We start from the raw sequence: 19,936 nt of genomic DNA, 5'->3' as shown, positions 1-19,936 counted from the left end.
ACCTTTTATCATCGCCACGGGTTTAATTGAAACGATATGTCCCTCTTTCCTACCAATATCATGTTATTCTGGTGTGCAGTGCACAGATGTGCTCTCGGAAGCAAACAGGGAGTTTTGGAATGAAACCCACACTTTTCACCTGACAGCATGGGTAGCCATAAAGCTCATTTTCTCAAAAGGCTGCACAGTCTTATCTACCAACCTCTTCTTTGTAAGGGAGGACTGAAAAAAAACAAGCATTTCCCATCTTTTTGTCAGGCCTAATGAATGTCTTCATAGGATGCTCTTTGTCCCTCCTGCTTCTGGTGTCCTGGTGTACATGTGCATCTCTTTATTGTAAGTGAAGTGAGTGGAAGTGATCCAAGGACGGACCGTGGGTGCAGACCTGCAGCCCTTCCTGGGCACCGCTTCAAACCCAGGCATGTCCATAGTCCCCGTAGCCCCATGGGGTTTCTGTGGACACAAGGGACGACAGCAGGAGGCCGGTGGCAGCTGCGCAACAGCATCGGCACCCCTGGGATTTCAGCCCTGGCCCGGGTGGGCTGGCAGGGCGGTGGGCAATGCTCTTGCCTCACCTGGGGCAAGTGACACCCCTGGGCTGGCTCCTCTGCGAGGGGGAGAGGAGGAAGGCCCTGTAAAGATCAAGTTAAACCTTGATTTTTGGTAGAAACAGAAATTTGCTGGGGTTTTCTTCTGAATTTTAACAGGAAGGCAAAGGAAGGCAAATGCCTGCAGCCACCAGGCCCAGCGTGGCTCGCACGGGCGCGCAGGCTGCTCATGCAGCACACCAGCCACGTCCACCCTTAGACAACAGCCAAGGAGAAGGGAATGCAGGTGGTTCAGATGGAGATAGGCTTTGGAGTTTTTAACACAGTTTGATACTAGGTGAAGTACTGTTATAGCACGTTTATGGCTCCCTGTACACAGAAATACCCGCAGCTCCCAAGCGCTGGTGGCGAGGCTCAGGCACCTCCCAGCGCCAGGCACCTGCCCCATCCCTTGAGCAGAAAGCAGCAGCTCCATGACCTGCGGGCAGGGCTGAGGTGTTCCCTGCTGCTGAGGAGCCTGTAGGGGAAGACAGACTGGGTTTGTGTGATCATATTATAGAAATCAGCACCAGCTTCCAAACAGTAGTAAATTGATTCAGAGAGACTCTTTGAAGGTGCATGAGGGAAGCAACATGCTTACTCGAGCCCCTGTAAGATCAGAGTCTGGATCACTTCAGAGTGTTCACACTCAGACTTGATTTCCTTGATTCAATACAATTTTGCTGAAAAAAAAAAGTCAGTATCCAGCTTGTGAGTCATCCTTGTGTGCTGAACAGAGGTTGGATATGCAGGAGCTTCATAAATCCCGAAAAGCGGCACATCGACAGAAATGCTGACAAATCCGTAGCCGCAATGGCTTTACCAGCTACGGCCCCGGTGCTCTGTGCGCCGGGCAATGCTGCTACAGTTCTTCTCATGCTGTGATCAAAGCGCTGGGATTTCAAAGTGAAATTCTTTTAGTCAGACCAAGTAGTCTTTGAATATATTAACTTCAAACCTCCCTAAAAATACTGGCAGCTGCTGTCTGGTCTGCCCACATCTAGTTAGAGAGATCACAAGCAACAGTGATGCGGATTTATAGAAATTGATCTCTTTACTTTGCTTTCCAGCAAATCTGTGCATGATTAACTCTTTAAAGCCAGACAACTGTATTTTTTGAGTTTAAACAAATCAATTTCTGCAGCTGGACAGTCAGGGCAGACTATTCCCACTGAGGGATTCATTTACTAGCCCAGGATGAGCTACTTTAAGAAGGGTATTAAATGTCGAGAGCTGTCACGGCAGTTCTGAAGGTTTAATATTAATCTAGTGCAGTAGACCTGGTCATCACGGAGCCAGCCTGCCACTCCAGTTTCTCCCATTTTGCCCATCAGCCCTTGCATGTTGCTGAAAGCATGTGGCACCAGCGGCTGCCCCGAATGTGCTGGAGCATGCCAAGGTGGGAAGGTGCCTGCTGAAACTTAAGATCAAATCCAGATTAAGGCCCCTCTCAACGCTTGCAGGTGGCTTCTCTGCAGAGCCCCATCAACCTGGGCTAAATCAGCCCCAGGACTCCAGGGCCATTTCCTACCCGTCGTTCCCTCCGCAGCCCAGTGCCAGGGGCACAGGACAGGCCAGAGTCATGGAGAGCCAGAAGAGAAATCCGAGGGTGAGTCAGTAAGGTTTTTTCCCAGTCTTCTTACATTTGGACGTCTCTCAGAAGACCAGTCGTGGCTTCCCCCGTGGAGCAAACCCAGCACAAGGCATCACAGCAGCGAGCTCGCCTGCGTCGGCTGGGCACAGGCTGCAAAGCTCTCCCTGCCACAGCATCTCAGCAGCACCCGCAGCACCTCGGGGGCTGTTTGTCTAACCCGCCAGCGACAGAAACTCCACCACCTTCCCAGGCAGTCTGTCCCTGCACCTCTCCGCTCTCACTGTTCGTTAGAAAGGCTTTCCTACCCTTACGCTGAATCCTTCTGGCTATAATTTAAGCCCCTTATCTCCCTGTGAACACGCAGAGCAAATTACTCCCCTCCTCTTCGCAGCAGCCTCTTACATATTTGAAAAACACTCTCTCGCCTTCCCTTCTTTAGGCTAACGCTGGTGCTGTTGGTGTTTTCCCTGGTCATGCTTCTGATGCCCAGGAGTGCTGGTGCTCCGGCGGTTGCCTCTTGCCAGGAGCTGCACCCGCAGCATGGCCGGGACCCCACCATCGTCTCCTGGTGCTGTGGCCATGCAAGGGCTGCTCTGCATCCTGGGAGCCCTGTTCCCATCAGGGCTCATCTCCATCCTTCAAATTCTGGTAGTGAACCAAACAGCAAGGATATTTGGTAGTCGCAAAACCTTTCACACCAACCAGAAAATTGCCGCAGCACATTTTTCACAGGACAGGCCTGTTGGCCACACTGCAAATGAAGTGGGCTTCAGAAAACACATGGGTTCAGACAGCTTCTGAGTGGGCTTTTATGGATGTTTTCCAGCCTGGGATGTGGAGAGCCCTGTTGAAACCTGAGATCAGTCCCTAGCCAAGCTCCAGGCACAGCTGCAAAAGAAAACCCTAGGTAGGAGAAATCACTGTCCAGTGTTGCTGGTGTTGCTGTTACTCAGCCAGCCTCTCCTGGTTAAAATTGCTGCTGTTAAACACACAAAAGCTGGAGAAATTGCAACTCATTCTCCACATACTCTAAACTGCTGCATTTAACTTCCTAGCACTGTAGTTCAGAATTCGGCTCTGCCCTGGACACGGAGCTGCCATTCAGGAGGAGGTACCAACCATGGGAAGGCAGCCCAGCCTCTGTGCCCTTTCCCTCAGCTTTAAATAACCGCGCTGCTAAAGGGCACAGCGTGCAGGAGGGCAGCCCTCGGCCCCAGCCCCCTCTGACCTCCCCACAGCTGGCTGAGCCCCCCTGTGCCCAGGGTGTCCTTGGGGAAGAGACCCCCACTCCCGAAGGGCCACGCTTCGTCCTCAGGTCCGGTCTCCGGGAGGGACACAGCGGGAGCCTGAACGTGCGATGAACCAGCCCCAACCCCGCTGAGCACGGGTCCTGCGCCCGGGGCCAGCACGGTGCTGTGGGCACCAGCTCCCCTCTGCAGGCACCCCCATCACAAGCCTCCAGTAAGGACTCACCCGTGCTGCTGCTGCTGCTGCTGCCACCGCTTTGGCCTCCGTTTGGTCTGATGGCAGTGGACAAAAAAAAACAAAGGTGTTTTTTTCTGACTTCCAAATAGCAGTAGGTGCTGAAACAGTAACAAATGAACCCCCAACTGCTGCTTCTCCAATGAAAACTGTCACATACATATTTACTGCAGTGATTAAACAGATCTGCTACTTTACAGTAAAACAGGGACCCACTGTATCTGCAATTCATAAATATTTGAGAAAATCAGGGCATTTACATATACGGTTAGTGAGAGAGCACAGTTCCTGTAGGGCTGTCACCTGCTATCAAAAACCAGTACCACGTTGTAAGTAACGCTTACTTCACAGCAGTATCCCAAAATGAGAGCACTCTGAATCCACTACTTCTGTCAGGATGTATTTTTATTCAGAGTCAGTACAAACTCCAAAAGAAACTTTGAATCGTTTTTGTCACTATCTAACCCAAACAGAAACAGTCTCTAAACTGAATGTAGCTGAATTTTTAATCAGTCAGGTTGCAGGCACCATGCAAATATCTGCCATTTATAAGGCTATCTGGTAATTTAAATTCATGACAGTAGCTATAAACATGTATTGATGTTCTCAGTGGAGAAATGCAGCTCTGTATTACAGGGCTAGGTGACAGAAAATATTATATACAATATTTTGGCCCTTCCTTTCATGCCAACAGTTCATTGTAAATGCAGATATATGAAAAACATTTAGCATGTAACAATCCTCTAATTTAAGCTTCCAGCTAAAAAGTAAACTTTCCAGTAATTACTACAGTAGTGTTTCTTTCAGTCTTGATAGTAATGTTTCCAATCAGCATTACCAAGCCCATTGATCAGTGCATACTTCATAATATAATGATAAATGGAGTACTGATGTAGTTAGTTGAGAGTGAGCTGTATTACACAAGCAAAACGTTACAGAAATTTCTGGACAATGGAGGTAGGAATGAGAGGTTCCACATTATGCCAAGTTTTCTGGTCTGCCTCTGTCACCACAGATTTCGTTCTACTTTATCTGACAAAACAGATTTTCAGTTAGTTTTTCCACTCCTTCATCTGTGTTGTGATAGCATTACCTACTGTGTAGTAACAACCTAAAAAATGTATGTTTCAACCCAGCGTTTTAGCTGTCTTCAGATGTGGTGAAAATTCTACGTGGTTGAGCCAGAAATACCTATTAATGTAAGCATATTTTCGAGTATGATTTCTCATGCAAAAATAATGATTTGCAGGTCCTGCAGAGAATCAATAGGACTCTCTTACTTTACAAGACATTTTTGACAGTGAGAACACACACAATCACGCTGTTCTTTCATTTCACAAAGAACAGTCTTCTACAACATGCAAAATGAGACACATGCTCTGTTCCAGTCAGTACATCTGTTACTCTGAATTGGTTAGCTGTCCCATTCTCCATTATTCTGATCATTGTTTTCCTCTTCTTCAGAATCAGCAGACACTTTCTTAATTCTCTGGATGGCTGCCTTAATGCTTCTCTCTAGCTCATTAGTGGATCCTTTACTGACGTCTTTCTCAGTATCTCGATTCACTTTTCTTAGTTTAACTCCTTGCCTTATGGCAGAGAGGATGCTGTCTTTTACAGAGGCATATGGATTTGGCTGTTCCACTTTGCGAAGACTAACTTCACCGCGTTTTAGAGAAGCCAAAACCTCATCCATGGAACCTGCAACAGATAAATCCATTGTTACCAGAAGCAAGAACAAGATAACCATACCTAGAGGTATAAACCCCTACCCAAGTGTTCGGGGTTCTTCATCTTTGCTAGAGACAGGAAAAAGAATGGTCTGTCCTGGCACAGGCTCTTTCAAGCTTCTGTGACACCAGGCTCTGGAACTGCTTTCAGAAAGCAGTTAAAGCTTTTATATCTTGCACTGAGAATCCAACGCCTCTTCAACATTATACAAGGTTGCGCTCTAAGGAAGAAATTATACACAGAGGATGATGCTTCTTTTCATTACAACTTTATGATCTTTCAAAAAAATTTCACTGAACCAAAAAATCTCTTGTATTCTGTATTAGCAACACTCTGCCATTCCTCCTAGCTTGCTCAGATGCCTGCTGAGACTGTCAATTGCATTTTTGCTCAGCCAAGAGAAAAATGAAAGGATTTGAATAGAAGGGCTTGAAATTGCACCACTGAAGTCAGTGAGAGCCAGATCAGGCCCTAAGCAGGCAGGCAGGCAGCTCTTTTCTGTAAGGACTCAAAAAATCATTCCCATTTTACAACACGATTTAAATCTCAGGCGTATCTTTCTGAACTTCAGACCACAAAGGACACCATAGTGACAGAGCTTCCACTAGTTCTCTTGATACAGACTGTAATTCGGGTTTTACTCCTTCTGTTGGATTCTTTGTTGCTAGCTTCAGACAGGGAGACAGCTTCCCCGGATAGCAGTCGACTCCTGCAGCCATGGGCTCAGACCATCTGTGCCTCACAGCTAGAAGTCTTTTTGCCATGTGCAGTGCACAGGTGGTTACGTGATTGACATCAAGCACTTGAGATATAACATTCTTCTAAATCCTGTGGTACCTTCAGAGACTGAGCTGCCAGAAAAGGATCAAGCAAAGATCCACTAAGTTGTCTTACAAAGCCTTCAAGTAAGTCTTAAGTCTATTAATCAAATGGACTGCCTGGCAAAAGACTAGTCAGAATAACAAACCATGAAAGAAGTTCCCCTTAGAAACTGTGTTAACACATTACAGACAGTATTTTCAACACCAGAATATGAACCTCTCCTGCCTTTTCGTGCTCAGAGACACGAGTAGTCCATGTGTAACTAAAACCAACCTGTTTACGAAGCTGTTTCAACATGTTACTGTGACAGTATTACAGCAATTAACATGCTGGTTTTCTTCATGAAATGGGTGTAAACAATCAATTAGATCTCTCCAAAGGATTTTTCTTATCCAAAAATAATGAAGGGACATCAATGCTAGGCTGTGCATGGTAGTAAATGTTAGCTACCAGCAAGGCTGTTCCAGTAGCAATCAGACTACGCTGGTGTACAACTCCCGTTGCTAATCAAAGCTTCTGAAGAGTATCTGTGGTGGAGTTATCCCATGGACCTCCCAGACTGAAGTCCGCACACCGATCCACCGGATTTACAGTAGTTTGTCATGGTAACTTGACTGCGTCTCAGACCTTAGCTGCTTGTACTTCCCCACGCCTTTGAAGAGCACAAAATGCTGAACTCTTTGGTATTTCTGCCTGTGGCTTGCCTCTTAACTGAGAGGATACAAAGGCTGCTTAGATGTATTGTGAATAGTCTGAAAATGAAAAGCAATGCACCACATTTAAAGACATGCTTCATCCTAGCATAAGCTCCACTGTCAAAAAAGACAATAAAAAACTGCTGCCTTCCAACTTAATCTCCCTGACATAGTCAAAATATCTGCTTGCCTTAGAGGTAAAAATAAGCCTGTCCGCAGGATGTAACCAGTGCTGCTTCGGGAAGCTGCTGAGCTCTATTCTCATTCAAACTACTGTTTCAACTGCCGAGTTCAGCCTTCAACTACACCTGCATGATCTTGCGAACAAAGCAGAGGTGTAACAGAGCAGAATTTCTGCCCTAGGAATGTTAGTATGCCAAAGCTATCCATCTGCCCTTCAAATCCTGCTTGAATTCTGCATGAATTCTCTTAAGAAACCTTTATTTAGAAACCAAGCAAATTGTAAGTGGACACAGGCTGTGCATACCTTAGAAATGCAGGCAGCCCAGCTGGTAGCTCTGTAGTACATAAATCATAAACACTCAAGTGTAGCCTTATAGCACAACCACAAATTTACTCACAGTGGTCTTCTGGTTGGACAGCTGATTGATCCTCAATCAAAACACCGTATCTGGTTCAAAAGTTGCAAAATGGTGGCAAGAACAAACTTGGTAATAAAAGTCGCTTCTCAACAAACACCACGAATAAAACGTCTCTCCTTGGAATTTCTTCTGATGCCTTCCTACCTACTACAGCAGTGGGACTTTCAGCATCATGAAATACGCAGGTCTTGAATTAAGACCTCCACAGAAGTAGCAGTGCTGTGATTAAGCATGGTTTAAACTAACTTGTAAGGCTGTACTTAATAAATGTAGGATTCCAGCAGAGATTCAAGTTCAGATGTCCTAAAGATTGACCTGTCCAATTTGACAGCACTTCTCCAAACGCGCTGAGTCACCTGAGCATCAGGACCCTGTGAAGTGTATCAAACAGGATACACAAATCACTGTTACTCATTTAACATCCTGACTTCTGGTCAGTGTTACTGTATATGGTTTCTTAGACTAAGCCTTCAAAGAGCTTCATTCTCTTGAGCAACACTGCACACTATTCCTGTCCAGAACCAGAGGGAGGGAGAACAGAAAAACACAGGAAATGAAGAAGAAACCACCAGTCGATGTGAGCCTTCTTACCTATGTAATTATTTATAGACCTCCGGGATGAGTCATCAGGTCTGTGCAGTGCAGAGCTTTCTGTGGCGCTATCGGAGCTAAGGGGAAGTGGCTTATCCTCTGTTGCTGATGGTGTCTTTAACTGGAGAGGTAAGGGGGTAGATGGGGGAGGAGGGGGTAAAGGAGGAGGGGGTGGAGGAGGTGGTGGTGGGGAAGATGGAGAGACCATCAAGCCTTCCTTGTGCTTTAGTTGCTCTGTGTTACCACCAGTAACAAAAATCTGGACAGGGGTATCTGCTGGGGTATTCTGATGTGAAGCTTTTGATTCTTTGGCTTCTACTAGCAGTATGCTCTTCGGTTGCTCTGGAGCTGCCCTTGCTCTGGACGAAGGCGGAAGGGACAGTACAGCAGCCTGCCGAGTGATGCTTCGTGGCAACTTGGGACTGAGAGGCTGGGGATGAGATGTTTTCAGAACAACATGAGCTGGACACTTCTGAAAAACAAATCGCAAGGCAGGAGGTCACATCTCCATTGAACTGGCCAAAACATCAGCCCCAAAGAGATAAAAAGCCACAGAGTACAGACCTGTCCCACTCACCCATTCAAGCAGAAAATTCAACCCTGAGCAGATCTAAGTGAATATCAAGGTATTTCTTTCAAAGCCATTTCCTCACTTCTATTCTTTGCAATAGGTTCTGCATCTGGAAACTACATGCCTAGTGGAATTAATCCTCTTGACTCATCACACACAAACCTATTTCAGGTATCCAAATGGTTGTGTCTGATTTGGACCGTGCTTCACACGTGAGCTACCGTTACTTTCTGACATCGTGTTTTGACACCATTTAGGACTACTGTAGTTCACAGTACTTGCCTCCCTGAATGTTTTCAGCCTCTCCAGTGTTTTATGACGTTCCTGGCTTATCCAAGCTTTTTTCTTTTTCTCCTCCTCTTTTTGCTTGTCTCTCTTCTGCATTAAGACAGAAGTAAGTGAGCTTTAGTGTGTGAAAACAAGCAGCTGCCAGATTCTCCAAGGCTGCGATTGAGTACTCACTATCTGTATGCTGTGATGCTGCTGGAAGCGTTTTTTGCTCTCTTCTGCCTGTTGCAGTCTCTGCCGATGGCTTGTTTCACATTGATCCTGGCAGAATAGCAAAATTCATGCAATCCTTGATTAGTTCACATTTCCCGTGCATCATCTCTACCATTACTGCCATTAACTCCTGTGCACAAGCCACTAAACAGCGATCAAGGCTGAGTGCTTGGCTGTGCCAAGAAGGATGGCTAAGCTCAACAAGCAGCAGATGTGAGACCCTGAAGGTGAAGTCTGTGGGACTCCTTCATGGCCAAAGCCAATGGGATCTTTTGTTCTCCAAATTAGCGACAGGGCTATTCATGCTGCAGAGGAAACCTACCCAGATCTGACCCGACCCCTCTGTCTTACTCTTAGGTAAAAATAAAGAGAAGCAAGGAAAAAGCAAAGCAGAAACGAGCTCTGAAGAAATTTCACCTAGGTACCAGATGGAGGCAAGGGGTGCAAAGACATGAGGAAGAAGGCAAGAAGGAAGTTAGCAGGGCTTTACAAAAATACAAGGCTACTTTCCCCCCATCCCTTATTTGCCACAGCTCCCAAGTACAAAAGCCAGGGAAGCAAAAGTATGGGGAGCACAATGAACGCCTAACAGGGGGCACCTTCTGTCAGTAACAAAGCGCTGCAAAGAAACTGCAGGCTTCAATCTTTTCTCTGGGAGTCGCTATTTGTCACTGTATGGAGGAGGATTATCCACACTGCTGGGTAAGCATTTGCAAATCATCTGGCATTTGGCTTTAGCATTATACAACCGACAGACAGCAATTCAACGAATGGAAACAGAAGCAAAGGAAGTGTCTGCAGTTGCAAGCAAGGGACAAGCACAGCTCACAAAACATTTCCAATGTCATTCCCATTTTGTCCAGGCTAGTGAGGGGTAAAAGGCCAGACAGACTGGAGCTTAAACTCTGCTCTCTGAGCCAGCAGGACTGTGCAGGTGTAAGGTAAGCTCAGCTCACTGGGAAGGTTCGTAAGAGTCAACTGTGATCTCACTTGTGTCTTCCTAGTGTTCTACTCTGAATGGGAAACAAAGGAAAAAACTGCCCTTTGCACACAACTGAGAGGCTGGAGAGAGAACTGCAGCATTTAAATTTTCCCCTCCCTCCCATTCAAAGGTAAAGTATCACTGTGTGGGTTGTTCTGTCACTGCAGCTTCCTTCATTGGAGGCCAGGTTTCCTCCTGTACTGCAGCTGCTCTGTAAAAGGCTGCCAGGGCAAAGCTCCAGCTGGCCACAGCAGGGCTCTGGTAAGGTTCAGCTGATAGGGGAACACCTCCTGGGTCACCCACGTAAGTGTGTGCTCTCTTAATAAACTACAGAGGCACTTGCACCACACAGTGGAGTGTAAAGCTGTCTTAAAAATCACATTGCCCCTCTTTCTGCTTGGAGGCCTTGGCACTGAGTCACATTTTCATCTCGTATGCTCCACCCAAAACTTCCCTAGTTGTTTCCTGTCCATCCCTCATGAGTCAAGACATCAGCTAAAAGAAAATGCACATCTCTAGGACTGCATTTACTTTTTTGTTCCTGAGGTAGGCTCTCCTTGCACAGACAGTCCCACGCTTTGTCTCCAACTGCTTAGTCTTCTGCCTCAGCATCGTCATTTCTGACAAGTTAGCGTAATGTTGTCCCATTGTCTGTTCAATGACCTTGAGCTCCTCAGGATTTTCACATGTATCATAGTAAACAACTTCATCCTGTTTCTCTAAAAAGGCATTTGGCATTTTTTTAAAACCCCAAAATTGCCACAATAGTTTAAACATTTAAAAAACTAATGACATTTTAAAAGCCATTGAAAGCACTGAGTTAGTTATTAGAAAGTGTAACGCTCCAGAGTTGAGCTTGCTTCTTCAAAGTCTGTATGCAACTATGTCATGCTACTCACAGGGATGCTTTGCAGGATCAAATTTACGCTGTTAGCATTTGTTGTTCTTTAGCTTCCTCTTTCAAATGTCTCTCTGTGCTGTAACTCCTACCTTCACTGACTGGATTTTCCTGGAAAACTGAAGACTGTTCTGATCAACACGGGGTGACTTCTTTTACTATTTACCAAGTTTTAACTATGCAACATGCAGGAGCAATGTTTACTTCACAGTGTATGAAGTAATAGAGAATTCATAAGCACAAATAAGCATAAACAAGACTGGTGCCTAATTTGGTCATAAATTTGTCACGAAGAGACATTTAAACTAGAATATAGCAGTACTTACGTACCATCTAGCTACTAACACCTCTTTTAGTCACTACAGGATGTATTTTGCAATCTCCACATGTTAAATTACAACAGATTTGTGATGAATTTCAGGACCCATTTCAGCAGGTCACAATATCCAGAGTTCCTGTACATAGCTTCTGTAACTACGAGATCCTGTAATACCAATGTATGTTATTCCACATGCTAAACCAGTGCATGCACATATCACAGCTGCTGTCAAGATGAACTACAAGTGTGACTTTATTTTTGAACTCGCGTTATCAGATTAGTGTCTAATTAGTCAGAAAACAAAATATCCGATGGTGTCATGGCATGAATGTTTTCCAATGATACTTCCTATCAAGACCTGAGCAGTGATAATCATCCCTTTTTTTTTAAGTGAAAACAGAGCAGCCTATATCACGATATTTGTTTGTTCTTACCTTTAATCTGTCTCCTTAAAGTGTCCAACTGTACAATAAGCAGCATCTCTTCATGTTTCAATACTTCAAGCTGTATATTATATAATTCCAGCTGCGTTTCATAATACTGTATTTCCAGCTCCTCCACTACAGTTAGGTTCTCTTCTTGTTCACTGAGGTTCTCCATCTGTATAGCCCCAAATAGAAAATAAAAAGCATCAATAACAAAATATGCATACATGAAACACGCATGGATGTGCAAATACCTGTAACAGAGGCTGGCCTTACTGGCAGCTGCTTAGGTGCTTTGGTATGGAAACAACAGAACATTAGAAATGGCATGGAGCAGAAACTCAGAGGAGCAGAAAGCCTCATTAACTTAAAGTGTAATTTTACTTTAAATCCACCAGGAAAGACTTCATTATAATCTGCACAAATAATGCTGCTCCTGTAAACAATTATATATGATGCAGTACACTGCTCTTCGAAAATAAATATCAGTACTCCCAGCAGCAGTTAGATGGCATCAAATCAAGAAGATCAGAAGACTAAAATTAAATAAGGATCTTTACTTTGCAGTGTCCTCTGAAAATAATATCCCTAAAACTAACAATTTCAAAGGTTACTATCACAAATGCTAACACAACACTTTAACTGCAAAAGCATGTATCTTCACCTTTGCTAAGTGTCCTCATATGTGCAGGACCAATTTTAAAAAACTGGAGACACGCATTTTTCCACAACTTACAACTACACTGAAAACCTAAGTTGTTTCATAGACACTGAAAGTCTACTCCCATGACCACTTCAGCAGGTTTTGATCAGCCCTTCACAGAATCACAGAATCACAGAATAGTAGGGGCTGGAAGGGACCTCTGTGGGTCATCTAGTCCAACCCTCCTGCTGAAGCAGGGTCACCTACGGCAGGCTGCACAGGACCTTGTCCAGGCGGGTCACTGACAGAAAAGGAGGCTTTGCAAGGTCTTACGTTTTTCTGAATACCAGCTCTCTTCTGTTTCAGGCACAACTCTCTTGCCCTCAGATGCTGAAGGGTTTCTTTTGCTAACATACATCTCAGGTTTTCTAGTCGTGGCAAAGCTGATGCCCAGGTAGTTCTACCAAATCTTTCCTGATCTTCTTCCATCTGTTTGTGCATTGCTGCAGATTAAAACATTGCAGTAAGATATAAGAAATGCAGTGTACTAATAGCCCTTGTGTGTTTCTACTCTAGCTGCAGTACTAAAAAAGCTGATGCCATTAAACAACTTCTGAAGCTTCTTTAGAAATTGCAAGACTAAAATGCTGATTTTATGAGTTTATATATGCAAATAAAATACTTCATTGTACCATGGAAACATGCCTCTACCAGTTACACAGCGATCTACTCTGTTAACATGCTGAAATCCTTGAGGCTTGCATAGCAAATGTTAAAAGCGTGCACGGTTTTCATTCAGAACTTTGCAGCTGTAAGTCTCAGGCCTTGATTATGTTTCTGCGCAAGCCGAATGCAAGTTGTAAACCAAATTGGTTAAAAGATATAAATCTTACATGAATAAAATGTTTCTTTCTTAAGATGGACACTCACCCTAACCTCAGGGTCTGCAGAGAGAGACCAGCAAAGGTACTAAGAGCTCTCAGTCCCCTAAGTCACGTATTTACGCAGCCTTTTGTGTAAATCCTTCTGATTACCTGCCAGAGCCTTTACAGTTTCCTTGAAGTAGTTCACAGTGATATCCTGAATGGAGCACACAGCACTCTCGGCTCGCTTAGTCCATTCTTCAGCATCTTTCTGCAAAGTTGCTACTCTTTTAGGCCCCAAATTATCATACTGCAAAGATTTCTGCAAGGAGACAAAATTCTCAGTTACCAACTGGTTACCACAGTGGTGCAGCCTGCATCATGCTATACTCAGAGACATTTCAAGCAAGGCAGAGCAGCGCAGCAAACATGACCTTCCCCTCACCTGCCTATGTATTGCCTTGCTCCTCATTCTCTAGGCTAACTCAGAACCTTTATTGCCCCATCATGACTTCACACTTAGCTTTGGATTAATTTATTTCTTAAAATACTTTTAAACTATCATCTTAAAAATCATGTCCAACACAAGTATTTTGAGTTGTTACTAAAAGTAACTCAAAGCCACTCTTCTACATGCAATGTTCTCTTCTATTTTCCCCCACGTGTTGACAGCACATTGCACTATCAGGTTCTCCAGTTTGGCAGTCTTTCACACAGGAACAGGGATACAGAAAAGAAACATAAGAGTGTATCTTCAAGTCCACAAAGTGTATATGTGAACAAGACTATTATTCAAACATGTTTTTAAAAGAATTAGATTTCAAACAAGCCTAAATATCCCTTAGATTTTTTTTTATACAGAAACAAACTTTCTGTTCCATCCATTCCAATTTTCACTTTAATTTTCAGTACAGCATACTGGATATTTTGTCTTCACAGATTTAGACCTTTGGTATCCAAGAACCTTAGTCTAAACTTAAAACCATTCAGCTCTTCTCCAGAAAATTTACGGCTCACTTCAGTTTTAATAGACTGTTTAAGGAAAAATTAAAAAAAAAAAACATCAGTCATGTTCAGTGGCTCGACAGGGGAAAAAAATGTAGGTACAGACAGAAGTAGAGAATGTTGAGTGATTTGAGTCTAAACTGCTCCAAGAGCAGTTGATGCCCTACTATACAACTTGGCCTTTCACCTTGTAAAGGCAGACCTACCAGGATTTCCAGTTTGTACAGTGTTGCCAGCTCTCGCATATCTCTAAAGGGCTGCAGTAAATACTGGTAGAATTGTGTTGCCATGGTGATCAAATCCTGATAAGCTTCGTCTTCTTCCTCATAAACCTTCATCAAAGCCATCATTGTGTTAGCATTTTTATGCTGCTGAAGAACCTAGTGGGATAAAAGGTAAATCAGACTTGGCTGTTTTGCATTCACATGTGCTGACTGCTGACAAGCTTTGGCGGAAAGGACCTGCCTTTTGTCATTTGATGAACAGGCAAGACTTCCCGCTACACAGGTGTACGCCAAGCATTCAGCAGCCACCCCTAGCTGGAAATATCGTTAACACCACACTGTTAAAGGCACTAATTGCTGTGTATTGCATTGGGAGACTGCAAGGGGAATCACACCTAGAGCTTCCGCCACAGAAATTCTAACAGCTGTGTACAGATGACTTGGTTGCTGCTTTTTATAAACACAAATGGGAAACTGTGGAAGCCTGTGTACTGGAAGGACCAGTAAGGTACTCTTACTAGCTCTTGCATTGCTTCCACAATTACTAAATGCCTGCTAAGATGAAATGTGTTTCTGGATACAGAATTTCTGACTTCAGGCTTAGAAAAATCAGATTGCCATTTAAAAACAAGAATTCAAAAACAGATTTATACTCCTGATATACCCTGTAGCTGAATTCCTTTAACATTCGTACAATTTATAATAATTTATTCCCATCTCTGTTCTAGTGATATTACACTTCGTAATTCTTCTGTGGAACAACCACCTTTCTAATACACCTTATTTATGGTGTTTATTTGCTTCTATGACAATATACAAAGTTGGAAACTTCCCCTCAGTTGCACTTATTTACTGGCACCAATGAAAGCTTCAAAGATTTTCCTTCGACAGCAGCTAGCAGAGAGCAGGGTGGCTCTATCTGCCAGGATAGAGTGAGCCAGATGAGAGAACGAAGCTAAGTTCCACTGAGAAACACAGACCTTCCTGGAAGGAGTGTTTGCTCCACTGCTCTGTAAGGAGGGAAAGCAATTGCGGGTGTTCAGCACCACAACAATGGGAAACAGCATTAGAAACATAAGCTTGATTGTCTTGCAACTGAAGAGCACTGAAATTGAACCATCACCTTTGCTCTCGCCAGCCGAGCCTGGGTAAGACAGCAGGAGCAAAGTTCCCACCCATGGTGGCATTTCCCCAGGGAAAATCTGTGGAGGTCAGCTCAAGCACATTTCCCACCAATCCTCTCTCCACGCCTGGCACAGGCAGGACAGAATCACAGAATGGTAGGGATTGGAAGGGACCTCTGTGGGTCATTTAGTCCAACCCTCCTGCCAAAGCAGGGTCACCTACAGCAGGCTGCACAGGACCTTGTCCAGGCGGGTCTTGAATATCTCCAGAGAAGGAGACTCCACAACCTCCCTGGGCAGCCTGTTCCAGGGCTCCGTCACCCTCAGAGGGAAGAAGTTCTTCCTCATGTTCAGGCGGAACTTCCTGTGCTTCAAGTTTGTGCCCATTGCCCCTTGTCCTGTCGCTGGGCACCACTGAAAAGAGCTTGGCCCCGTCCTCCTGACACCCACCCTTCAGATATTTATAAGCATTTATTAGGTCCCCTCTCAGCCTTCTCTTCTTCAGGCTGAACAAGCCCAGCTCCCTCAGGCTTTCCTCGTAGGGGAGATGTTCCAGTCCCCTCATCATCCTTGTAGCCCTCCGCTGGACTCTCTCCAGTAGCTCTTCATCTTTCTTGAACTGGGGAGCCCAGAACTGGACAGGAGAACAACAGCATCTGAACTGCAATATTTCTGACAGTCCCAGGCAGCCTGTGGCCCCTTCGGCTTCCCCAGCAGCTCGCAGCAGCTCAGACACAGCCCAAGGGCCCACCTGCAGCTACCTAACAGCCTGCTTTGTCCCTGCTACCAAAGCCAAACAGACACACAATGGTTCACGTTCTTGATCCTATGCTCAAAGCAAGTAGGGAGGGTCATGCTGCTCCTGGAGGATGATTATAGTGAGTAGAGCGGAAGTACTAGCAAAATTTTAAAGTCAAATAATGAGAAAATTATTCATTACACGGGTTTGGGGTTGTTTTTTTGGGGGTGGGTGAGCAACATTTTGTCTGTTTTAAAGTAAAATCCTTGCTTTTACACTATCTGATATTCTTTTCATAGAATTCAGGTTCACCATTAGCCCAACTGACTCCTCTGGTTGTTGTAAGAGTACTGCCCTTTCGTTTTTTTCCTTTGTCCTTGCACACACACACACAAAAAGAAGTATTTACACAATACAACTCTCCTCCATCTTGTGCTGGTATCTTCTGCATTCTTCAAAACGAATTTCCTGTCCCAGAGGATGAAGTATTTGAGGACATGGATGTAAAAAGTGAAAAGGGATGCCCTGATACTTAAGGCTAGTTTAGTGCCAGAAGAGGCAGGTTTTATTTCTTGAACCTTGCATAACTTGGGTCTAGACTGCAATATAATGAATTTATATCCCTGTTAGGCCTGCAAATACAACAACACTCTATAGCACATATAGCCACATCTAAAATATAGCTGGGAACAGCAGAATAACGGGCACTGAGTTATGTTTAACCGTCAAACCCCAAACTGCCATGTGGTGGTACATACTTGTGCTACTTGCAAAAGAGCATGGTGGCTAGAACATATTTTTCTAACTAGGCCATGAACTATATTATCATCAGTTATGGAAACCATAGCTTTTGTATATAACACCATACACAAACTTCATGTAAACTAAAGTTGTCTTTTTAAAAACAGTGTCTCTCTGTAACAGTAAGGTTGTTACAGCTGTTAAATACCGAAACAGGAAACAGAAGGCTAAAGCCAACTGTCTTAACTGCCCCCCAAAGCGTGATCATTTTCATAAAACACCTTTCAGCTTACTTTGCTAGGAAATAGACTGCACACAGATACTACAAGAAAAGAATAGCAGCATCGGTGACCTTCAAGTATCTGTAACCCTTGTTTCAACATACCAGCATCCTAATTGCAACCGTGTTTTTAGGTACCATCTTTTAAAGTCATGCTGACTACAAGGGGGGAAAAAAATCAGGAACACATCTATAGCAAGAAGAAACTTTTGGTTGTAAAGGTAGAAAGGGCTAACATCATCACTAGTTCCATCAGGCCAGAGTGTGACACTTAAAAAACACCCACCACAATTTCTCTGACTAGAAAACACCTCTTTGGCATAGGTCCACAGCTAAGTGTGGTTTTAATAAAAAAGATGAGACAGAGAATCCCCCAGTTATAGGCATCTCTGCAAAAAGGCAGTCTGAGACACTCATAAGGAGGTCAGAAAATTAGAGCACGATTGTACTCTCCCTTTTGGCTACCATTCCACCCATTGCACAACACTGCTGGATATTTTTAGCTATGTGTTTTTGCAGGAGCACTTGCAGCTTAAGTAAGCACCCCATTGTCTTACACCAACTGCCCACTCGGAGCTGGCTTATTCCCCACTTAATAAAGCCACACTTACAAAGACGGATGACACCCACTACTCGAGAAAGTTGACTTGGCGGTTTCCAGACAATCAAAAAAGTGTTTGCGTAAGCACTAATCTGAACACTGGACAATGCTACGAGCAAGATGGTATTAATGCCTTGGTCACCCTTGCTCACATTACCCAGATGCGAGCCTGACCCGAGTGCCCGCAGCTCTTGCTGCAGAGGCTGCCAGCCTCAGCACGCAACTCCCAGGCGAGCAAGAGGTGCTAAAGCAGAGGCCCGGACCGGCGCGCCTGCGAGCGGGGCTGCAGCAGGACGCGGCGAAGGCGGCCCTGCACCAAGGGGAGCCTTCTGCTGCTGCAGGGAGCGCGGGGGGGCCGCAGCACCCCGCCCGCACCCCTCAGCACAGCCTCGGGCCGCCCGCCGGCCCCCCGCCCGGCCCCGGGGCCCGTACCCGCCGCAGGGCCTCCTTGGCCCGGGCCAGGTGGCCGCGCAGGGCCTTCCCGCGGAGCTCGTGGAGGCTCTCGAAGTACTCGTCGTCGCGGCGGCGGTCGGCGGCGAAGAGGGCGTCCAGCACGACGCGGCCGCCGCAGAGCTCCAGCGCCCAGCCCAGGTAGCGCTCCAGCTCCCGGCACAGTTCCTGCGCCTCGGCCTCGCCCGGCGCGGCGGCCGCGGGGAACAGCACGGCCCAGAGCCCGCCGGCGGCGGCGGCGGGCAGCGCGGGGAAGGCGGGCTCCAGGCGCGGGCAGACGGCCGCCAGCTGCCGGTGGACGCCGCGCAGGGCCGGTGCCGAGAAGAGGCCGGCCCAGCTCTGCGGGGCCTGCGCCGCCGCCTCCGCCCGCCCGTGGCAGGTCACGGCGAACGCGCCCTCCACGCCGTTCCAGCCCACGAGGAAGCGGAGCCGCGGAGGCTGCGGCTCGGCGAAGGCGGTGTCGCGCACGGCCACCCACCCCTCCAGGCTGTCGGGCTGCGGCTCCATGATGGCGCCGGCCACGCCGCCCCCGCCGAGCGAAACAGAAACCGCCGGGCCTCCGCCGCGCCGCGCGCACCCGGCGAAGGGGCGGGCCCCGCGCCGCGCGTCACCGGCAGCGCGCGGCCCCACTGGCGGGCGTCGCCTGGGGGCGTGGCTGAGACGAGACTTCCGCGGCGTGGGCGGGAGTCGCACAGCTGGGAGGAAAATAAATATGAAACTTAAAAGAGTATGCAAAAAAAAAAAAAAAAAGAGTTATTTTTGTGGAATAAGAAGTTATTTCTGTGAAGAGCGGTGCGCAGGGTGCGGGAGTTACGCAGCCCTGCGGGAAGGAGGAGGGGCGTTACCTGAGGGGACGCCGCCGCCATGTTGCTGTGCCCCGCCGGTCAGAGGCGTTGGCCGCGCGTGGGCCGCCGTGGCCGCGGGCTGGGGGAAAGCTGCCGCGCGTGGGCAGTTCTCCAGCCGTCGCTCCCGTGGGTCCCGGCGGTGTTTCACAAGCTGTTCCCAGCCCAAACCCCACGCTGCGTCCTGGCACTTCAAAATGGAGCCACACTTTGCCCTGTGTCAGCATTCACAGAATCACAGCGTCACAGAATGTTCGGGGTTGGAAGGGACCTCTGGGTCATCTAGTCCAACCCCCCTGCCGAAGCAGGGTCACCTACAGCAGGCTGCAGAGGACCTTGTCCAGGCGGGTCTTGAATATCCCCAGAGAAGGAGACTCCACAACCTCCCTGGGCAGCCTGTTCCAGGGCTCCGTCACCCTCAGAGGGAAGAAGTTCTTCCTCATGTTCAGCTGGATCTTCGTCTGCTTCAGTTTGTGCCCGTTGCCCCTTGTCCTGTCGCTGGGCACCACTGAAAAGAGTCTGGCCCCATCCTCTTGACATCCATCCTTAAGATATTGATAAGCATTTATTAGGTCCCCTCTCAGCCTTCTCTTCTTCAGGCTGAACAAGCCCAGCTCCCTCAGC

The 19,936-nt window shown here is 46.5% G+C and overlaps 1 protein-coding gene across 3 annotated transcripts; it reads right to left on the bottom strand.

The window, feature by feature from the left end:
- Positions 1 to 4,939: 4,939 nt before the first annotated feature.
- Positions 4,940 to 19,061, bottom strand: WHAMM (WASP homolog associated with actin, golgi membranes and microtubules). Of its 3 annotated transcripts, XR_012765153.1 has the most exons (11): positions 18,453 to 19,061; positions 14,518 to 14,691; positions 13,478 to 13,628; positions 12,777 to 12,946; positions 11,810 to 11,975; positions 10,690 to 10,877; positions 9,138 to 9,224; positions 8,958 to 9,053; positions 8,105 to 8,576; positions 7,493 to 7,884; positions 5,371 to 6,968 (listed from the first exon to the last, which is right to left on the bottom strand). XR_012765153.1 is itself a non-coding variant. In XM_075431678.1 (10 exons), the coding sequence occupies exons 1-10, from the start codon at positions 18,975 to 18,977 to the stop codon at positions 5,078 to 5,080; spliced, it is 2,316 nt and encodes a 771-aa protein (XP_075287793.1). In that variant the 5' UTR covers positions 18,978 to 19,061; the 3' UTR covers positions 4,940 to 5,077. The 3 variants fall into 3 exon arrangements, 2 of the variants coding, with proteins under 2 accessions (XP_075287793.1, XP_075287794.1); XM_075431678.1 differs by lacking the exons at positions 5,371 to 6,968; positions 7,493 to 7,884 and adding an exon at positions 4,940 to 5,364; XM_075431679.1 differs by having other exon boundaries at positions 5,371 to 7,884.
- Between the last annotated feature and the right edge of the window lie 875 nt (positions 19,062 to 19,936).

Source organism: Opisthocomus hoazin, chromosome 10, assembly GCF_030867145.1.
Source record: "Opisthocomus hoazin isolate bOpiHoa1 chromosome 10, bOpiHoa1.hap1, whole genome shotgun sequence".
Taxonomy (NCBI): Eukaryota; Metazoa; Chordata; class Aves; order Opisthocomiformes; family Opisthocomidae; genus Opisthocomus; species Opisthocomus hoazin.
Note: the sequence above shows the minus strand (reverse complement) of the source record. Positions and strands in the feature narration are given on the sequence as shown.

What these genes read in the sequence shown, in the direction of transcription:
- WHAMM (XM_075431678.1), bottom strand. Translation starts at nt 18,977, where the DNA reads ATGGAGCCGCAGCCCGACAGCCTGGAGGGGTGGGTGGCCGTGCGCGAC. An exon ending in GAGCTGGTATTCAGAAAAAC is followed by an intron (nt 11,976 to 12,776) that starts GTAAGACCTTGC and finishes GGGGCTATACAG; the next exon opens with ATGGAGAACCTCAGTGAACA. An exon ending in CCTACCTCAGGAACAAAAAA is followed by an intron (nt 9,225 to 10,689) that starts GTAAATGCAGTC and finishes CTATTCTGCCAG; the next exon opens with GATCAATGTGAAACAAGCCA.